Source organism: Pogona vitticeps, chromosome 1 (genome assembly GCF_051106095.1).
Source record: "Pogona vitticeps strain Pit_001003342236 chromosome 1, PviZW2.1, whole genome shotgun sequence".
NCBI classification, from domain to species: domain Eukaryota; kingdom Metazoa; phylum Chordata; class Lepidosauria; order Squamata; family Agamidae; genus Pogona; species Pogona vitticeps.
The window spans coordinates 25843549-25863487 of NC_135783.1; the positions used below are offsets into that span (position 1 = coordinate 25843549).

General features: G+C 39.4%; 1 protein-coding gene across 4 annotated transcripts in view; it reads right to left on the reverse strand.

The window, feature by feature from the left end:
* MTA3 (metastasis associated 1 family member 3) overlaps positions 1–19939 on the reverse strand; it is a 182068-nt gene that overhangs the window by 140394 nt on the left and 21735 nt on the right. For all 4 annotated transcript variants that reach the window (XM_078380862.1, XM_078380857.1, XM_078380865.1 and 1 more), the window contains exon 3: positions 16957–17050. In XM_078380862.1, the coding sequence (XP_078236988.1) occupies positions 16957–17050 (94 nt within the window). The remainder of the gene's footprint in view (positions 1–16956; positions 17051–19939) is intronic.

Below are 19939 nucleotides of genomic sequence, written 5' to 3' on the forward strand. Positions count from 1 at the left end.
AAGCCTTTTGATTCCCTATGGAGTAAAAATATCAACAAGGCACAGCTTTCTTTTCTTCTCTAAATTGGATTACTGAAAGCATGCAAGCTTGAAGGAAAGTAGGTGTTAATTAGTGTACAAAAACATTTTAATGCAAATCCTAGTTCTGATACTGAAGAGAAAGTGAGAAAAGAGATGGCTGAGTTTGTGCCCAAGCCATCCTATGTCCACCTCCTTGAGCTTGTAGACCTCTAGAGTTCTAGTAAAAAACACAGCAGTTCAACTAAGCCTGCAACGCTAGATCTAGTTATTCAGCCCAAATGGAGTAGATCCACTCAGTCAATGGAACTTACAAAAGTACTGTTTTTACAAATTTCAGTCATCTAACAGGTGTAACAACTGCATTCAGCCCAAAGTCTGTCCGCATCTGTCTTGGGGCTTGCACAAATGATGATACAGTGGACCCTTGATTTACAGACGGCTTGACTTACAGACTTTTTGAGTTACAGACTTCTCTGGCTGCAAAATTTAGGTTTGACTTGCAGACTGAGATTTGACCTACAGACCAGAAAAAAACCAAAATGGAACAAAAACGGCCTGTTACGGGATTAATTGGTTTTCAATGCACTGTAGGTCAATGGAGACTTGACTTACAGACTTTTTGACTTGAGAACCGCCTTCCAATACGGATTAAGTTCTCAAGTCAAGACCCCACTGTATTTTAACATTTGGTTAGCATCAAGAATGGGTCTCAGATTTCTAACTTTGTTTTCATAGGAATATATGACTGAATAAAAAAGGGGAGAGAACTTGCAGAATTGGTGAGGGAAGGACTGTAAAAACAGCTATAATCTAGAGTTTCCAGACTTGTAGCTGTGTTAGTCTGTTTCAACAGCAAGAAAAACAAAAAAGTGTTGTTTCTGGGGTGTGCCACTTCAAATGAAAGAGATCAAATGCTTCTTAAAAAATGGGGAAAATTGCATATGGATAAGTAGCATGTTGGGGAAAGGGCTAGGATGGAACCACTGTGTTTGATTTTGTCTTTTAACATAGAGAAAACTTCATTTTTCTATTTTGTGGTAATGAAACAAATATATCTGCATGAACTCCCACCTGCAGTATGAAGTGGCAACACTCATAAAAGTACTTCACATACTGTTTTAACTTCTAAGCAAGATGCCCTCAAATGCAAGTAGGGAGGGCTTGTCCAAATCAGACTAGAATCATTATCATTTAGGTCTACTAGAAGTGACGATGTAAATAATGGCTAAAAGAACTGACTAAATGGCAGGATAAAAGAAGCCAGGAAGAAACACAGTGTATATAATGGGCTGGCTCAAAGAAGAGTATCAGTGGCATCCCACTGCACAAACCAAAGCATCAGAGAAATGTACAATTCTTGTTCACCCTAAGAGATGGTTTTGGTTGTAAGTACCCTGTTTCTCCAAAAATAGGACCTAACCTGAAAATAAGCCCTAGTATGATTTTTCAGGATGCTCGTAATATAAGCCCTACCCCTAAAATAAGCCCTAGTTAAGTGAAACCCCGCCCTCCACCATTGTGCAGCAACCAGAAGAAGATGATATGACTGTATTTGAAATGCAACATCATTTGGATGTTGTATTTTATTCATGTACAACAATCTAAATGTAGATTGTTGTACACGAAAAAAAAGTACAACATGCCCTGAAAATAAGCCCTACAGTGGACCCTCTACTTAAGGAATTAATCCGTATTGGAATGGTGGCGGCAAGTCGAAAAGTCTGTAAATCAAATCTCCATTGACCTACAATGCACTGAAAACCGATTAATCCCATAACCAGTGGTTTTTATTCTATTTTTATTCCATTTTGGTTTTTTTCTGGTCTGTAAGTCGATTCTCCGGCTGCAAGTCGAATCTAAATTTTGCAGCCAGAGAAGTCTGTAACTCGAAAAGTCTGTAAGTCGAGCCGTCTGTAAGTCGAGGGTCCACTGTAATGTGTTTTTGGAGCGGAAATTAATAGAAGACTCTGTCCTATTTTCAGAGAAACACAATACTAGTATTCCTTATCTTCCAAACATCAAAACACACTGTGATTTTCTTTTCTTCTTCTTCTTCTTCTTCTTCTTCTTCTTCTTCTTCTTCTTCTTCTTCTTCTTCTTCTTCTTCTTCTTCTTCTTCTTCTTCTTCTTCTTCTTCTTTTTGGGTGGTTTTCTCATTTAAGGAGAATGCATGGTACACAGAGCAAATTATTAACATGCAAAAGGCCAAAGACTACATGTTTGCTGTTTGGCATCACATTATGTGGCATGTCCCCCTAAATCTCAGAAAGCAGAGCAATGAGGAAAATCTGTGCAATTGAAAAGATACTCCCCATCAAAATGGACAACACTAGGTTGACTAACAGCATCCCTCAACAGAAGACAACGTCCCACACACATTAGAAGTACAGTACAGGATCAAAAGTTGTAACTGACAGATAAAATAGAACACTACACAAACTTCATTCACATCACAGGAACTATACATGATGTATGAGAATACATGATCCATCAGCAAAAGTGATGTGGACATTTTTGATACTCTGGAAACACTTCTACAAGTATTCATGGAAGAGTTCATATTTTAATGCATTTTTTACTTATTTGGAATACTTATATACCCTTCAACCAATTCTGAGGGCAACCTATGTAGTCAGAGAATACAGCAGATTTCTATTCTAGGCAAATTCTATACCCATTATCAAGGATTCTCTTGTTTAAAAAATTGCATGCAATAATCTCTAAATCCAGAATCACCATGACGAAGTAACACTGCAGCACAGGAGAAATAAAAATTCTTCGATACCCCTGCAACTCATAAATGCTACCTTTTAAATCATTTTGTGTGAGTGGAAAACATCTCCCACATAACAAGGCTACTTATTAATCCAAAGTGGTATTAGAAAAACATAGTAATTTTTAGCCCTACATTAAATGCATATTTTTCTTTACTTTCTAATATTTCTAGCTAACCATGCTAACAACTTATAAATGTTGCTGAATAAATTACTATAATTGCTATTACTATTTCCCTTGCTCACTTACTGGCTTTTCAAGTGGATCCAGAAACACTTTTCTGAGATCACAAGTTCCTTGTTTATTTTTTATTTTTCAGATTTAATAAGACACATCAATTTTTTCTTAATTAGTCTTCTCACTCACTTAATTAATTCATCTATTAATCTCTAATGAAGGATGAAAGCCTCTCTGCACCCCCTTTTTGTACAAATAAAGTACCTTGAAGAAATACACCCACCACATCTGGGTGGCAGACTTCTCTCAGCTAGTAGTAAGGGCTTTAAGGAGAGTATACTGAAATGTCTTCCTGAAATTCATATTACATATTAAAATTCAGCAGCAGGTAATAAATATTTAATCATTGTAGGAATTAAAAAATCTGTGAGCTGTCAGCAAAGAACAGAAACATGATCCAAGAATAAAAGGATAGGAGACTATGGATAAACGTTATGTTCATCATGAACTACAATTAAAACAGTTTGGAAACTATGTGACAAGGGAATCCACCAGTATGGTTCACCAAAGCAAAAATTCTCAGCCCTGGGGGCAAAAGTAGCACACCTGGGATCCCAATGTGGCCTCCTGTGGTTTTCACATATTTGATGGATGTTTAGGTCATTTATACAGCTTGTCTCATTCCTAATCGCTAGTGCCAAAGGTAAAATACATTGGTATTTTGGGTCCCACCCATTTGTATTTGGCAAAATCTATGTAACAAAAATAATTGAATACTAAGCATTTTTCTGGAGGTTAAAATGTACTCAATAGGAAAGAAAATTAAATATCAATGAGCAAAGTTATTAAATAACTTCCGAATTAATGGCAACCCTGAGTTTTCAAGGAAAGGTTTGCCATGAGCATCACTCAGTGAGTTTCCATGTTTGAGTGGGGATTTGAAACAAGCTTTCCTGAGTCTTAGTATGACACTCTATACATTTTGTACCACTGGCTATCATGCAAAGTTATAGAAATGTTAGATTAAAACTTCTGGTTGAATCCAGATTTAAAAAGGTAAAGGTTTCCCTTGACAATTTTTGTCCAGTCGTGTTCGACTCTAAGGGGCGGTGCTCATCCCCGTTTCCAAGCCATAGAGCCAGCGTTTGTCCGGAGACAATCTTACGTGGTCACATGGCCAGTGCGACTTAGACACGGAACGCTGTTACCTTTCCACCGAGGTGGTCCCTATTTATCTACTCGCATTTGCATACTTTCGAACCGCTAGGTTGGCAGGAGCTGGAACAAGCGACGGACACTCACTCCATTGCGTGGATTTGATCTTATGACTGCTTGGTCTTCTGACCCTGCAGCACAGGCTTCTGCGGTTTAGCCCGCAGCGCCACCACGTCCCTTGAATCCAGATTTAGGTACACATAAATTAGCTGGTAACAGATTTCCCTGCCCATCTCCTTCATGGTGCTGCTGTAACTGCTACACAGAGGGAGAAGGCAACCCACTCAGTGGGGTGCGCTGTGGTGCATCAAGAGAGTTGCCCTATCAATGTAAAGCAGATCATGGATCCAAACTTTTATACTTGGAACAGTACAGCCGAAATCCAAGTATAAATTACAATAAAGGTCCAAATTGTAAGCAAAATATGCCTTTCTTCATAGAAATAACTGAAAGTATAATCTAGTGCATTGATAAATATTATTTAAATCAACAATTTACATCAAGATTTTCTGCTTAGCTTACTTATTTTAATGATGGGCCAGTGCCTGTCTGTTTCTATCAGTGATATAAAGCAAAGGTATTTAAACTCAACCTTAGTTTTCCTATTTAAATGAGATGCATTTTCCAAACTATTAAAGAAGAAAAAGAATTTAAAACAGGAACCAAAAGTAGTACAGTGAACAATAACCATTTTGCAAAATAGTTATCTGGATTAAATACAGCTAACTATAGAATTTGCAAAAATAATTTGATGCAAGTTGGAGTTCTTTGAGCCATTAAATTAAATTAATGATTTTGAATTAAACTGCTAGGGAGCTGTTCTTTACATTATTAAGAATCTGCTTTATACCGAGTCCAACTTGAGTAAGACAGTTATTCCATTTAGCCTTGTATTGGTGACATTGAGTAGCGGAAAATCTCCGTAGTTTCAGCCTGGATTATTTCATAAACTCATAATTTATGTGGAGATACAAGTCACTAAACACAGGAACTTTGTAGATAAAATATGGGTGCTACTGAGCTACAGCCTGATTACTGATTTTAAAAATATAACCTTTGGCAACAGAATATCTGAGGTTTCTAACAAATTAAGAGTTGAAAAAGACTTCAAACTTCTGATGTGTAATGTATTCTCGAAGGCTTTCTTGGCCGGGGTCCAATCTCCTGAAAAGGACAAAAAGCTGATCCCACAGTTTCAAATATTCAACTATCCCACACGCTACACCAGAGAGAGAGTTCTAACTCCTGTCCTCTGAAGATGCCAGCCAAAGACTGGCAAAACATTAGGAAGAAAAACCTCCAGAACACAGCCAAACAGCCCGAAAAACCTACAACAACCATTTCGCTGTGTAACTGAGAGGCTTGAAAAATGGCCATATCTACATTGAGAATTAGACACAGAAAGAACCTGCCAACGACAGGGAAACAGAGGCACAATAACCAATAAATCTCATCCCAGTGACTTTTAAAAAAATCACAGAAATCTGTTAGATGTAACCCTATATTTAGGGGGAAAGTGCAACATGGTTTTTCCACATTATCTCGTTACTATGTGCAGTCAAGTCATCCTCGACTTATGGTGACCCTAGGAATGAGCAATCTCCAAAATGCTCTGTCCTCAACTGCCATGCTCAGCTCTTGTAAACTCAAGCCTGTGGTTCCTTTAGGGCAGGGGTCTCCAAACTTTTCAGTGTGAGGGCACAATCGTATATTTTATACATTTTCAAGGGCCGAAGGAGGGAAGGGGGACTGAAGTGATCTCCCACCCCCACTGTCTTTGCAAAGACAGCAAAGGTGGGGGATCACTTGGGTCCCCCTTTCCTCCTCTTCCTATGTCTAGGGTGGATAAAAAAGCAAGGCAAGATGGATGTGGCCCACGTGCCATAGTTTAAAGACCCCTGCTTTAGGGAGTCTACTCATCTTGTGTTTGGTAATTCTATTTTTCTGCTGCGTTCATGCTATGACTGTTGTTGAATGTTTACAATTTATATTAGAGATGTAAACTCCACAAGCAAACAAAGTTGGGTAGTAAAGAAAATATAACTGCTAATGAAATTCCAACTCCTCATGTAAACAATAATTTAGATAACAACTGATTATCATTAATCATTTTAGTGAAATTTATAAAATTGCCTGGCTATTTTAATTGCTAATAACATCAGTTTTACATTTTAAAAAATGAATTAAAAAAGGCAAAAAATATCCCCCAACTAATATCCCCAAAGTAACAAATTTAAAATGATGCATGTATTTAGATTAGGCATCCTTCAGTTTCGAAAGACTAGGGTAACGTGCTCTGTATGGAGAACTTGGAACAGCATCTAATGTGGCTGAGAAGCCAATTTGAAAGTGACCATCTCTTCCACACTGAAGACAAATACAATCTGTACCCTGTCCAGCTCCCTGATTTGGCTGGTTTCAGGACTGCCTCTCTGCCTCAACCTCCTGGACAAGTGTCTCTTCAAAATGGGAGATGCCATGAAGCACCGCCTGCCTCCAGGCTGAATGCTCAGATGTCAAGGTTTCCCATCTGTTGAGGTCCATTCCTAAGGCCTTCAGATCCCGCTTGCAGATGTCCTTGTATTGCAGCTGTGGTCTCCCTCTGGGGCGATTTCCCTGCACTAATTCTCCATACAGGAGATCTTTTGGAATCCAACCATCAGCCATTCTCACCACATGCCCAAGGCAACATAGATGGCACTGTTTCAGTAATGTATACATGCTAAAAATTCCAGCTCGTTCTAGGACTACTCTATTTGGAACTTTGTCCTGCCAGGTGATACCAAAAATGTGTCGGAGACAACGCATATGGAAGGTGTTCAGCTTCCTCTCCTCCCATGCACAAAGGGTCCAGGACTTGCTGCAGTACAGGAGTGTGCTCAGGACACAGGCTCCATAGACCTGGTTCTTGGTATATGCCGTCAAGTTCTTATTGAGCCATAACCTCTTTGTGAGTCTAGATAACGTGGTAGCTGCTTTGCCAATGCACTTATCCAGCTCGACATCTAGGGAGAGAGTGTCATAGATCATTGAGCCAAGGTACACAAAGTCATGAACATCCTCCAATTCTTGCGTAGAGATGGTAATAAAGGGAGGCGAGTCCACGCCCTGGCCCACGACTTGTGTTTTCTTCAGGCTGATTGTTAGTCCAAAGTCTTGGCAGGCCTTGCTAAAACAATTCATGAGTTGTTGGAGGTCTTTAGCAGAGTGGCCAACCATTAGATAACCCACTAATGTCAGTGGCATTTAACAATGTAAATAACAATTATGATTGTTTAATAAATATAGGATAACAAATTAATTTTTACGGAATTATTTCAAAGCTCTTCTGGTGACAAGTGCCAGAAAACCACACTGTACAGGCCTCACTGCTATGCATGGACTTTTTCATTTCTGGGGAGGATAAATTGGTAGCTTCTCTGAGGATTTTTATTATTATTATTATTATATGAAAATCTATTTAGGCAAGCATTCATTTTATGAGTTTTACTCAAGGTTTCATCTAGTGTTCCTATCTGTTTTTTCATAATCAGCTCCTCTCTTTCTCTTTAAATTAGCACTACAGCAGACAGTAATGATACAAAAAAATGCTTTCAGTTCGTTTATAACTTTTTATAAACCCCATAAAGGGTACCTAACAACTTTAAAAACCAACAATAATAAAAACAAACACAACATTTTCCAACAATATAATGAAAGCAGAAAGATGCAGCAAATAAAATTCTAAATAAAATCGATACAGCAAAGTTTCCTCAGATTGGTATTTGAAATACTTTCTGCCTGATTCCGGCAAGCTAAACATGGATGTTGTGGCCAAGTTTCTTTTGTCAGTTCAAAGGACACATAAGAGGAGTCTCTCTGCGGAACTGCAGTTTTCATTTTTATTTGTTTTCTGTACTAACATTGTTTAATCTAATATATCAGTTCTACTGGGTCTATGACTGCACAATAAAAGACTGATCATAAATCAAACTCCTGCCCACGCAAGAGCATCTTTAACATAAAGCAGAGTGAAAAAGGTACTAATTCACAGCTTCCTAGGGCAGCAAATCAACGGTTCTTTAGCAGGAACACAAAGATGTCCCATGGATATCTTGAGATACTGATAGGCTGATATGGGAATGGGAGGACTCTAAGCTAGGAAAAGAAGGTGGGTGGAAACCAAGATGTAATAATCTGCAACAAGCTCCAATTTTGTCAGACTCAAATGCCTCCCTCTTCCAAAGTCATGTATAACAATCACTTCCACCATATTTGACTATGTCTTCATTCCAAGGCTTGCATGGAAACAAGCATCACTGGTATCAGTAAAACAATACCTGTTGCTATCAATAATCTTACATTCACATATCTTTAGATTGTCTATTTCCCCAAATGGAAACAAAATTATCACCTATATCCATTTAGTTTAACCTTTAATCATTAAGGAAAACATCACCAAGCTTCCCCATTGCTGGGAAGATTTTTCATTCTCTCCTATTCAATTAAATAAATAAATATTGTGGGGATTGGGTGAGCCTCAGACTGGCTATTTCCTGCTTGTAAAATAGAAAATCATCACCTTAGTGTGCATCACTCCACACTCCTAGTTTCCATATATCACCTAACATTTACTGGCTGCCCATAAAAGACACAAACATTAACCCTAGGTATCTAATCCAACAACCGACTGGGAAACTATGGGCACTATTACTCCTTTATTTTATGTGGTTCAAAAGCACCACCTCTCAACTGTCCATGCTTGGATACACGGGTGAATATCAGAGGGACAAAAAGCTACAGACAAGAAACGACGTGGTGTTGTTTACAATCTGCAGCAAGCAGGAGTGGCCAGCCTTGGGAGCAATTCTGCATCCATCAGGAATCAATGCCAGCTATTGAACAAAAACTGAGTCTTTAAAAAAAATTAAACCAGAAGTTTCTTAAAACATTTTGAATAATTTTTTTCTTTGCACCAAAACTTGCTATCACTCCTTGTTCTAAAGGAAAATGGCTACTCTCAGAAATACTTATTAAAAGATTCCACATACAAAAAAGACGCTGCCTTTGAATTGCTTGCAATTAGGTTTTGCTGTTGATTTCTATATATTTCCACTTTATTTAACTGTTGTTCACCACCCTGGAATTTTCCCAATGAAAAACAGTATCTAAATATTTTGAACAAAATTATCCACCACAATGTGTCAGAGTTTGGTTCAGTTCCATTTATTGCATACTAAGTCGAGCCAGCTTTTCGCATGAGCAGCAAAAGAAGACAAACAATGAAACAGATCAAAGTACAAATAATGAAACAATAAATATGGATTGATCTAATATACAATACACTGTGAAATGCTACAGTGTGTAATTATTTGACTACATGGTTATTAATTAAAATGCATCCTAGAGGACATAATATCATGAATGGAAAAGGGAATAAAACCCTTCCTCCTCTCTAAGGCTAATTTAACATATTTAGAAACCTTAAATGTTATCTAATAAGCTATTCCTGCCAGTATAAATATCACTTAGTTTGAAAACATTATCTCCAGCACAAGCAAACAGGAGATAAAAATATTGATTTCTCAATTCTAGATACCCAAGGATACCCAACTATTATCCATATTTCTCCTTTCTCTCTCCCAACACAACTATTTTAGCTTTAGAATTATCGTCGTCGTCATCTGAAAACTGCAGAACTAGAAGGGATCCTATGGATCATCAACTTCAACTACCATGTCAGGGAGGCACAATGAGGAATCCAACTCCTAACTTCAGCCAGATATCTAAACCACTGAGCTATCCAGCAGCTCTTTTGACTTGCAGGAGTTAAAAAATAAGCCTTCTTCTCTTAAAAGTCTTCACTTCCAAACCTCTATGTATGAAAGAATAGCATTATCCTTATATATTAAAATGGAAATTCCCCTGTTTTTTGAAGGGCACCCACAACTACTAAAAAAATAATTATATCAAATTTCAACCAAAGTGCTAATAATCCTCTTCTCGATAACTTTACCCATCATGATCTTGACACATATCTTAGGGTTGCTGTACATACTGCCCCTGAACGCTTCTTAACATACTACAACCTAAATTCAGGAGAACCAATTTATGCCAAAAGTGGGACCAAGTCAGTCTATTAAAAAAATTCTAAAAGAATTCCAAAACAAAAGCAATGTAAATGGAATGGTATGGTGGGAGCTTAATATTTCCTTACTAAGTATTCCAAGAGAGAACTACTACAGTTATGGATCTATCATGGCAAACACTTGTTTGCTCTTCTTATAGATAATTTTTAAGTACAGTAAATTTTCGAATTTATCCAAAAGTTTGTCCAATGTAACACTTACAAATATCCTGTAAGGTCAGTAATTCTGAGAATCATTCACATATTATTGAAGAATCTTTATTCTTTTACACTTTGTGGTTGCAAATACAGACAGTAGATACAATATCTAAACACTCTGGAATATACACAGTTCTAACAGTGCTGATTTTAACTTTATAGTTCTTTATGCACCAATTACAGATGTGTTTTTAACAAATGTGCTTTCATATTTTAATTATAATTGTACTTTTAAAAAATCTCATTATCTGCTTCAGCACGATTTGTAGTGGAAAGGTCGGACATTAATTCCATAACAGATGCATACAACATGCAAAAGTGCATAAAATAGCAGGGATATCTGTAAAATAAATATTCTCAACATGAAATTTCTACTTTCCAAAATTTCATTAATTCCCATTAGCACAGTAAAGGCCCCTTCATCACATAAGCCTATTGTTTGTTTATGACAAGAAATACTTGGCTGCTCAGTACTTAAGAGCTGACAATAATCTGGTTAATGAGACACATATACTCAAGAATCGACTAATAATTACATAATGTCATTCAAAAGAAGGAAGAAATGGCTATTATGTCAAGGAAAGGAACTCATTATTATTGTCCCTTTGTGTTGCAACCCCCAGGGAAAGGAAGCACAGCAGGCTTTCAACAACACAAACCCAATAAAAGCACACCTTTTAGAGGGCCATAATTACAAAAAGAGAGAGAGAGAGGATGGCTTAGATTTTCATTTATTCATTTCAGGAAACTAGTAACAGCTCCCATTAAACTCTCAAGTAATCTCTGAATTCCAGACAGTAACATACAATGGCAAAAGGCAGTTGTGTTTATGCCCTGCCCTGTTCCTAGAGAAAAGAGCCAAGTTATGGGCAAAAAGAGAATATTGAACCAGACCAGCCCTCTTCAATGTAGCATCTTCTCTAGACAAAGTGGACTACAACTCCCATCCTCCCTAGAAACTTCAGGAATTTTTTGTTTTTTATTCCTAGTTATTCAGAAATAACATTGCAACACTAACTAGGCTCACTGGCAAGGGCCGTAAAACAACACAACACTTCATTATTTCTATACTGTAACTCCTCTGTTATGACCCTGCTTTTTCTCTAGATACATACAATGGGAGTTTATGGCATTCTCTTACCCAAATTTACCAAGCTGACACTCATTCCAGACTGACAAGGGCATCATTCAGACATTATGTTTATTGTCAAGATTCACTATACTTTGAAGGATATACTAACTACTCCTTCCTCTTTCCATTGCTGTTTCCTATCCATGCAAAGTGATGCATCTTCAGAGGAGAGATTCCTGCCTTCACGTGGGACTGCACACAGCAAAACCCCAAAAGCTCCAGGTCTCTTGCTTTCATTTATTGCCTGCATGTGAGCATGACGCTATCCTGCACAGAAAGTGATGATGAAGTGGGGCATTTATTTCTGAACATAATGCTCAGATAAGCTATTGTTAAACCTTTGCCTATTTCACATCAAATAAGCTGTTCACTGCATGCTTTAATCTTACAATTCTATGTTTTGCTTTTATTTTATCCCAAAGCGCAAGAACGTATTTTTAAATGCACAAGTTCTGACATTAACACTACTCTACCCTTCATCTACAATCTTGAAAATGCCTATGATTCAGATCCTGATGAACCTCTGGTAATTGTTCTGTCCAATTTTTGTTTTTTAAAAAAAACCCTGTGGCCACAACAAGACATGGAAATGCTATTTATTGGACTGTAACTCCCAAGATTTCTCAGCTAGCATGGCTGGCCAGTGGTCATACTTGCTAGGGGATTCTGAAAGGTGTAGTTCACCTCTTCCCAATGATGAGCCACAGTGCAGTGGTGCCTCGTTTAACGAGCGCACCGTATAACGGCGAATTTGCATAGCGATCCATTTTTTGGGGGGATCGCTAATGCGAAGGCATACCAATGGTTCCAATGGCCGAAAATCGCTTAGCGACGATCGGTAAGCTGTTTGGCGGTTCCAAAATGGCCACCGGATGCCCGAAATGGCCGCGCTCAGCGCTTACCGAGGGCACGAAAATGGCTGCCGGATGGGGGAAACATTGCAGAACTGTGAGTTTTCTGCCCATTTGGAACAATGGGCTTTTCTGTTCCGTATAGCGATGTTTCCCCATAGCGAAGGTTAATCCGTTCCGGGGCATTTCTATGCGGGGCACCACTGTACATGTAATTTAAGCAACTGTGTATTCTTCTTCCTTTTACCTTTGCCACCAATGCCTACACCTCTTTCTGTTGTTTCCCTTTTATTTGGAAAGGTGGGGGCTTGCCCAAACTGTCTCATTAAAGCAGCCAGGGGAAATTTGGCCAAATGGGTAAAGGAAGTGGGGATGCCTTTCTTCAAGAAGGCTCCAATCTGCCTAAAGGAAACAGTAATAAAAGCATGGTTTACAAAGCCCTCCTTGAATTCCCCATGCTAGATAACTACCAGCTAATATCTAATACTCCATTTTGGAGCAAGGAGCTCGAGCAAGTGATAATGTATATCCACTTCAATCTGGCTTCAAGCCAAGCTCTGGAATGGAAAGAGGTTGATTACCTTGATAGGTGACCTAAGCAGGAACTGGGCAGGGAGAGGGCCCCTCTTAGTTCTTTCAACCACATTATCCTTCTGAGCCATCTCTCTTGGGATGGGACTTGATTGCAACGTTTTACAGTGGTTCCAGGCCTTTCTGGAGGGGCAATCCAACAAAATGGTATTGGAGGACACCACTGGCTTATGGTGTCTCTCAAAGATACAGTACTTATCTCTTGTCTCATGAAACTGCTAGGAGAAGCTGTCCAGAGTTTTAGAGTCTGGTAACACCAAGACGTGGTGGGGCTGTGGGCTAAACCTCAGAAGCCTTTGTGTGCTGCAGGGTCAGAAGACCAGCAGTTATAAGATCGAATCCACGCGACGGAGTGAGCTCCTGTTGCTTTGTCCCAGCTCCTCGCCAACCTAGCAGTTTGAAAGCATGCAAATGGAAGCAGATAAATAGGTACCACCTCGGTGGGAAGGTAAACAGCGTTCCCTAGTCACACTGGCCACGTGGCAACGGAAACTGTCTTCGGACAAGCGCTGGCTCTACGGCTTGAAAACGCGATGAGCACCGCCCCTAAAGTCGGATACGAGGGGACTGAAAATGTCAAGGGGAACCTTTACCTTTACTAACACCAAAATATTTATGACACCCAGCTCTATGTCTCCTTTCCAACTAAACCTCAGAAAGCTGTTTCCATGCTAAACCAAAGTCTGGAATCAGTAACAAATTAGATGAGGGTGACCAAGTTGAAGCTCAATCCAAACAAGGCAGAAGTGCTCCTGGTCAACTGAAAGACAGACCTGGGAACAGGAAATCAATCTGTGCTGTATGGGGGTAACACTGTCTCTGAAAGGTGTACTCTGTGAATTCATCCCTGAACCTGGATGCTCAAGTTTTGGCAGTACCCCAGAGGACACTTGGACGGTTAAAACTGGTGCATCAGTTGCATCTATTTCTGGAAGTGTTTGGAAATTAAACCTATGAAGCCAGATTGCTGATTGTGGCTAGTTATAAGGAACATGTAACTCATTCTAACAGTTTCACTGGCTACTCTCTTTAGAATAGAAACAGCAAAGATTCCAAACCAAGTCGGTCTATGGGCACAATTTAAAGTGATGGTCACAATTTATAAAACCATTTGGATCCAGATTAACCCATACAACCCTGCCTATTATTTATTTGTTTATTTGAAATATTTGTATCCTGCCTTTCTTCTTAAAAAGGACTCAAGACAGCTAGTCTTTAAGATCTATACAAGAGGTCCTCCTCACAGTCCTACTACAGCGGACCCTCTACTTACGGAATTAATCCATATTGGAACGGTGGCTGCAAGTCGAAAAGTCTCTAGGTCGAATCGCCATTGACCTAAAATGCATTGAAAACCGATTAATCCCATAACTAGCAGTTTGTATTCTATTTTTGTTCCATTTTGGTTTTTTTGGTTTCCATTTTGGAGTCAATTCTCCGGCTGCAAGTCGAATCTAAATTTTGCGGCCAGAGAAGTCTGTAACTCGAAAAGTCTGTAAGTCGAGCCGTCTGTAAGTCGAGGGTCCACTGTACCTTCAGAGACTATCTGATGGGGACTTCAAAGAGGGCCTTCTCAGTTGTTGCGCTTAGGCCCTAGAACCCTGCCACTGACCCAGATGCCAACTATGTCCACACATCTATTCTGGCAACACAATTAAAAGACCTAACAATGCCACACAAAATATCGAAGGCCACTTCACTTGCTCCTCAGATAATGTGATCTATACCATCTCTTGCAGATAATGCCCCTCTGTACTCTACTACATAGGACAAACAGGACAATCTCTACGGAAACAGGTCAATGGTCACAAATCTGATATCAGAAACCACAATACACAGAAACCTGTCTCCATCCATTTCAATCTACCACGACACTCCACAGAAGAACTGAAAGTCAGTATTTTAGAACAGAATCATTACCAAACAAGAATAAAGAGAGAAACAGCTGAGATAAAATTTATAAGCTTCGTGGCACAGTGGTTAAACCACTGTACTGCAGCCAAAACTGTGCTCACGACCTGGGATTCAATCCAATGTGTAGCCTGCATAATTAACTTGTAAACCACCCAGAGAGTGCTTGAAGCGCTATGGGGTGGTATATAAGCAGCACACTCTGCTTTGCTTTGCTGGACACCCATATAAATGGATATAAGCCTAGGTTTCTTACATCATTACCAATGTACCCTCTAATTTTCAACCCCGTTGAGTGGGGCGCCGCCTCTTCATGCACGTGCAACTCCACCCCGCGCACTTGGTTCATCAAGACCAGAACCTAACGTGACCACTGCACGGAGGAGGAAGACAGCTGCGCAGAGGGAAGTGGAGTTGTGCACATGCTCCCAGCTTAGCAGGAACCTTGGTCATTACCAAATATAATACTTCTGCTGTTATCTACTGCCACTGTCATTTTCTTCACAACTATCAAGTCCATCACTAATCACAAGACTCCAAGGCAAAAACTATAATTCCCAACATTAACACACATGATTCCTCTGCCATCTTCATTCATTTTTTTATTCACCTTCATATTTTCTTGTATATATTATTTTTTTCTTCCCTCCCAGATTTGAAGTGAATCCTCAGTCTTCAAACCCCCACATACGCAACCCTCCTCTCTTCTCTCCCTCCCATCTTGCCCAGGCCTGGTATCTGTTTTCTGTCTCTTGGAAGAATTTTTATAACAGTATCCTAAAACAACTTAAGCCACAAATTACTACATGTAAATGTACCATACAACTAAGAGCCAATGAATATTTTATTCTACTTATGTAATCAATATTTCATTCAACATTTTATTCTGTTTCATTAAATTAACCAGTTCCTTTTTAAGGATACTCAAGCTAACATGGGTACTTCTGAGATTAACTTTTCTGAGGATCCATCATCACCATCATTATTACTCAAAAATACCAGACAGTCAATCGAAATTATGAAAACATTGACTGGTCTTATGTAACAGATACAAGTTTTAACCAAAAACCTAAGTATCTCGTAATTACTGGGCTGAATATATACTGTTCCTAATATTTTGGTTTTTTGTAGCTCTGCTGATGTTATTTCTGAAATCTGCATCTGCTTATAATAGTGTGTGAAATTTCTTGATATTATTCCAAAGCCCTGATGATGATGGTGAAGAAGGCAAGAGGCTGACGAGGAGGAGGAGGAAAAGGGCAACGGGCGGGGGCGGGCGAGCGAGCGAGCGTGAAGCTGGCTCAGTGGCACGGGGCAGCGGGCAGCCTGGCGGCGGGCTCTAGCCGCTCAGGCATGGCAGGCTGTGCTTCCCTCCCTCCATTCAGACCGACTGCCTGGCTGCCTGCCTTCCTCCCCGGCCAGCACAGCCCTGCGTCATTCAGTGCACCCGACGTACAAGACGACCCCGCCCCCCACTTGGAGGCATGTTTTTTGGGCCCCAAAAGTTGTCTTGTACGCCGGCAAAAACGGTACTATACTGCTGCCGCCGCTACAACTAGTAGTAATAACAATAATAAAAATACAAAAGAACAAAAATAGAGAAAAATACAAAAGTACTTGATATTGCTAAACAAAGCTACTCATATAACAAAGTTATGAACCACATTATGGATGAAAAAAGTGGAGACCTCATAAGATAAATACTGTCTTTAACAGTGTATTATTAACACACAGGGTCAGCTCAAAATGCTTCTAACCATAGTATATGTTAATAAGAGTGAAAAATCATGAACCGAAATTCGCTTCACAATATATATCTCATCAACAGCAAGAGTGCATGGTTAAATCACATTTGTATTCAGATTTCTAGAGCCTGCACATATGCATTAAGCACAGATACATGCAGTTTGAACCAGCTGAATTCAGCAATCCATTTTTAAATAATATAATCAACTTACTTGCGTGTTTATCTGCAAGCATAATGAGGCTATTGGAGATGTCTCGGCGTCTGTAAAAACACACCACTTTTGCTTCCACATTGCCATTGGCAGTCTGGAAAACAAGAGGATGAATGAATGAATGAATGAATGAATGAATAAAACATGAATACAGGAGAGAGTGAAACACAGGTACCAATAAAACTTTGGTATTGTAAATGCAAGGTCCTTCATAAATTCGCAGTGCATTAAGCCTCCCCCAAAGATAAATGTAGGTTGTTGTTGTTTTTTAATCACTGGATGTTATTAGACTTACTTTCCACATTTCTTGGTCAATCGATGCCATCAAGCTTTGTTTCTCCCAAATTACTGGGTGGTCTGCTTTGTAAATCAATAAAAAGCTCCCTTCCATATTTGATAGTTAAGTGAAGCCTCTATATGAATTTCAGGGTCTCACAACAGATGTCTAGTTCCTGGAAATCTGGGAACACATTGAGACAAAAGGCCTACATTTCCTATAGGCCATATTGCATGTACTCATATTACTGAGATAACACAATGACTTGAAACCACTACTGATTAAACCAGTGGTACTTAACGTGGGCAATAATGCCCCCCAGGGAGCGATTTCATTTTTCAGGGGGGCAGTAGAACGAAAAGGGGTGCTGTGGGGGCGAAAGAACAGAAGGGGGGCGGTAGGGGGGCGCTGGAGCAAGCCAAACCTGTGAAGGCGACTGCAGCCACAGTGCTGGCAGTAGATCCGGTGCTGCTGCTGCCGCCAGATGATCCAGCTCTTTCTACCTGCCACGTCTCGCCTTTCTACTTTAGGGGAGCACTGAGTGTGGATCGGGTGGAAGGAAAGGGTCTCCTGGGTCCTCATCCTCGCCCCGTGAAGCGCTGCCTCGTACCCGGGTGGGGAGGGAGACTAGGTAGGTAGGTAGGTAGGTAGGTAGGTAGGTAGGTAGGTAGGTAGGTAAGATATCACCTCAGGGAGGGGGGCGATGATAACTGCCTCAATGGCTCAAGGGGGCGTTTCTTTCAAAAAGGTTAAGAACCACTGGATTAAACCACTACCATTTATTGCTTCTGTCCACACTGACCTTTCTTGGTACTAGCCATCTGCAGTTTTTAGAAGTACTCATATTAACATGACCCTCTTTTTTTTAACAAATCTGTAAATTAAATATTGAAGAAAAAGGAAGAAATTCATGCCTAGATTATAGATCTGTATAAGTAACAACTTGTCAACCATGCTTACAATATCCTGCTTACAACAGCTAAACTCATTCACTAATATCGCAGTCTTACTCGTGTCTATACAGACTAAGTCCTACTTGGTTCCTTAGGGCTGACTCCTATGTAATTGGGTGGATGAATGAAGATTTAAACTAACTTGACTGAACGACTACTTCTGATCATGCAGGCAACATGAGCACTCAAGAAAGTTAAACAGCTTGACAGACCATGTTGGTGGCAGGGGGAAAAGAAAAACTACTGACAAAGGTGAAAGAAAGAAGTGCAAAACTTGGATTACAACTGCATTGAAATGTGTACAGAAAAAGATAGGTAACTTTAATGTTGATGATGAAGGTATCAAAGCTGTTTAAAGTGTTGGTATAAATTTTATGACTGGCTCAAAAAATAGAATGCAAATTCAATCACATAATTGAAAGCCTATGATCAGTTTAGAAATAGAATGTATATTATAATTAAGTTATACCATGAACCTATGTATCTTTGAAATGTAAAAGAGAAGAATTAATATTTTAAAATGTTTATGTTGATTTGCACCCCCTGTTTATCCCATGCCCCCTTGTCCCCCGTTCCTACTTTATACCTTCCATCAGTCACCAGTGAAAATGGAAACTGCTGATGGAGATTTGGAAGGGCAGCTATGAAGGAACTAGAAAAGATCATTTAGAGTAAGAATATATCACAGGAAACCAAGGTCAAGATGACCCATGCTATGGTCATCTTGATTACTATGTACAAAAGTGAAAACTAGAAAAATAAAATCATTCAAAATTCAGTATTGGAAAAGAGCTTCACAAATCTCATTGACTGCCAAGAGGACAAATAAGTAAGTTCTAAATTACTGTGTTTCGTGGTGTCACCTAGAATCAATTTGTAGTAACCTTAATAGCACTTTCAAGATATTTAAGGAATGGTTTTACCATTTCTACACAGACACTTGTGAGTTTCTATGGCAAAGTGAGGATTCAAACCCAGGTCTCCCGCATCTGTAGATTATACTAAACTTGAACTTTCACTGAACTCTCACTCCTTGAGCAGCAGCACTAGAAGCTAAACTGATTAAACCCAGGCTACCATACTTCAGACATAGCAGAAGAAAGGACTCAATTTAAAAAAGAAAAGAAAAGCAATAATGCTATAAAAAGTAGAAGGCAATATGAAAAGAAGACTTTACATTAGATGGACAGACTCAAAAAGGAAGTCATCGCCTTTAGCTTGCAAGACCTAAAAAGGGTTATTAATGATAGCACCTTTTGGATGTCATTAATTCATAGGATAACACATAAGTGGTTTGATAGCATGCAGCAACAAGAACAAATAGGAACTTTCAATGCAGTGTGCTATCAGCTCGGTGGAATACTACCTCTGTACCTTTTCTGACCAAATAAGTGTTGTTGAAATTGGGGGGGGGGGCTTGGGGTGCCTAAAGAATTTATGTTTACAAAGATATCTTACATCAAACAGGAAATTATCTGGATCTCTCATGGACCCATCCACTGAGACTAATAAAGCCTAGGAAGAGGAGGATGATATCTGGTTCCCAGCTGAAAGCCAGAAAATGAAGCTTGGAACAAAATTCCCTCTAATTTTGGACCCGCACTGAGCGGAAACCCTACCCAGTGCAAGTAAAGTTCCAGCTGCGACTGGAATTAAATGTGCAACAACACTAACTGAGGGTGTGTGGAACCAATACAGTATTGCATACCCATGAACCCATGCAGCTTAGAGGGAATGTTGTTTTGGAAAGTTA